General features: G+C 45.8%; 1 protein-coding gene across 1 annotated transcript in view; it reads right to left on the bottom strand.

The window, feature by feature from the left end:
• The window catches only part of LOC122057455 (serine hydroxymethyltransferase 7-like), a 6829-nt gene extending 5298 nt beyond the window's left edge, over positions 1–1531 (bottom strand). The window contains exon 1 of the mRNA XM_042619938.1: positions 84–1531. Coding sequence (XP_042475872.1) covers positions 84–1133 — 1050 coding nt within the window. The 5' untranslated portion in view covers positions 1134–1531. The remainder of the gene's footprint in view (positions 1–83) is intronic.
• Between the last annotated feature and the right edge of the window lie 704 nt (positions 1532–2235).

Genomic DNA, 2235 nt, shown 5'->3' with positions numbered 1-2235 from the left:
GAAGTAGAGCAATAGTGCATAGGAAGTATCAAAGAATGCATCATTTCAGGACTTAAACACAATATGGCAAGTAGCATTCACACCTTAGCCGCAACAAGACCACTGATATGAGCCATATCACACATCAACACTGCTCCACACTTATCCGCAATCTGTCTGAACCTCGCATAATCCCACTCACGAGGGTATGAGCTCCCACCACAAATAAGGATCTTGGGCCTATAATCGAGCGCCCTCCCCTCAAGCGTATCATAATCAATGTAACCCGTATGTGGGTTCACCTTATATGGAAGACTCTCAAAGAAGATCGATGCACCAGATACCTTCTTCCCACTTGGGGTATAGTAGCCATGGCTCAAGTGCCCTCCTGATGGGGAATCTAATCCCATGATCCGATCCTTAGGAAGAAGAAGACCTGTGTAGACAGCGAAATTAGCTGACGTACACGAATATGGCTGAACATTTACGCCCCAATGTTCAGGGTCAAGATGGAAAGCAGATAAAGCTCGCTCCCAACAAAGCGTTTCAATCTGATCAATGTATTGGTTACCACCATAATACCTCGCACCGGGCATTCCTTCAGAGTATTTGTTCGTTAAATGGCTACCAAGAGCTTCCATTACAGCCCGGCAGACGAAATTTTCGGAAGCAATCAGCTCAATTCCTTTGAATTGTCTCTGCTTCTCCTTCTTCATAATTTCATGAATATCAGGATCAGCAACACAGAGTGGTTGATTTCCCCAAGCCCGTACCGCGGCCCTCCTCATTTCAAGCCCCTGTTCAATCGAAACCCACTTCGACGGATTCAACGAAGATGACGATGTCGACGACTCCGAATCTCTTCGCCTCTTCAAACACATCGGATGACCCAGAAGACTGAATTCCTCCTCTTCCCTCTGCTCATCCTCTTTTTCCCTCTCCCTATCAATCCCTTCCTCATTCTCTCTATTCTCCGGTTGTTGCTCAAGCAATTGTAATGGAATCGATGGAACCGAATGCGATGGATCCCGAAAGCTCGAATCAATTTGTAATGTGATTGAATCATCAGCAATTGGAGCCCGTGGAGCCACAGGCGAGCAATGAGATGGGTGAAGCCCCAACGAGAGACCAGATTGTGCATGTGACAGATCCATAATAAAATTGAATCTCAAAATTCCCAAATTAAATCCTAACCAACCAAAATTTCTTCAAAAAACCAAGAAACAAAACAAGGAACCCTATCTATAGGAGCGAAATTCAGTGCTGAGAACAACAAGAACAACAACAAGTACAGCGACAACAGAGTCTGACAAAGTTGCAGTAGCAAAAGCGATAACGAAAAGTCGATTGGCCGTAGGTTGCAGACGCAGGTTCCATAGAATAAAGCCGAAACCCTAACCCCAGAGAGGAGAGAAGGAAATGCAGAGAGAGTAGTCGGGTGTTGGTTTAGCGCCTACGGTGACGGAATATAAGTTTTTTTTTCGGTGACGGAATATAAGTTATGAGAGGGTAGAGTGGCTGGCCGCACCTGGATGCGATTTCGGGGATTGTTAGAATCGCCGGTCTAACGCTGAACCGATAGTGACTTCAGTTGGCATTTTGACTTAAACCAATAAAATATCGGTGCTGTCGTTTTCCCTCAAGGGGACCAACCGGCTGGAATTACTGTTTGGTTCAGTGGGGCCCATCGTAACCTGCTTGCTTTATCAGCTAGGTTCATTTTTCTTCAGAGTCTGAGGGTATAAGGGCTTTTCAAAGAAATGGCAGGATGCATTTTTTTTTTTTTTTTTCCCTCTTTTCAAAGAATAAGCACGTGGCTAGCTTTCCTCAGAGCTCGCAATTCACACCTACAGTGGAATGACTGGGATGGAAGGGATAGGGGGAACATTTCAAAGGGGTAAATGGGACATTTTGAAAGGGGAGGAAAGAGACAGCCCAATACTAGTAGCCGTGCTGACGATCCAAATCCTTTATTGATCAGGTTGAGCTGATTCAAGTAGGGGTGTCAATATCCAAACCGGACCGGACCGAACCGATTAAGCTCGATCCAAACCGAACCGATGGCTTATTGGGCCGGTTTCGGTTTGTATATTAAATTGAATCCGGTCTCGGTTCGGTTCGGGCTAGCCCGTTGGGCCACCGAAAGCGCCGGAAATTTGCACCGAAACCGGAACCGATCCAAACCGACCCGAGCCCACCGTTTAACCCCTAAATATAAAATTGCAAATTCGACATTTTAACCTCAAAACACGGCTT

This window comes from Macadamia integrifolia, chromosome 1 (genome assembly GCF_013358625.1).
Source record: "Macadamia integrifolia cultivar HAES 741 chromosome 1, SCU_Mint_v3, whole genome shotgun sequence".
NCBI lineage: Eukaryota > Viridiplantae > Streptophyta > Magnoliopsida > Proteales > Proteaceae > Macadamia > Macadamia integrifolia.
This window is presented reverse-complemented; position numbering and strand designations above follow the sequence as displayed.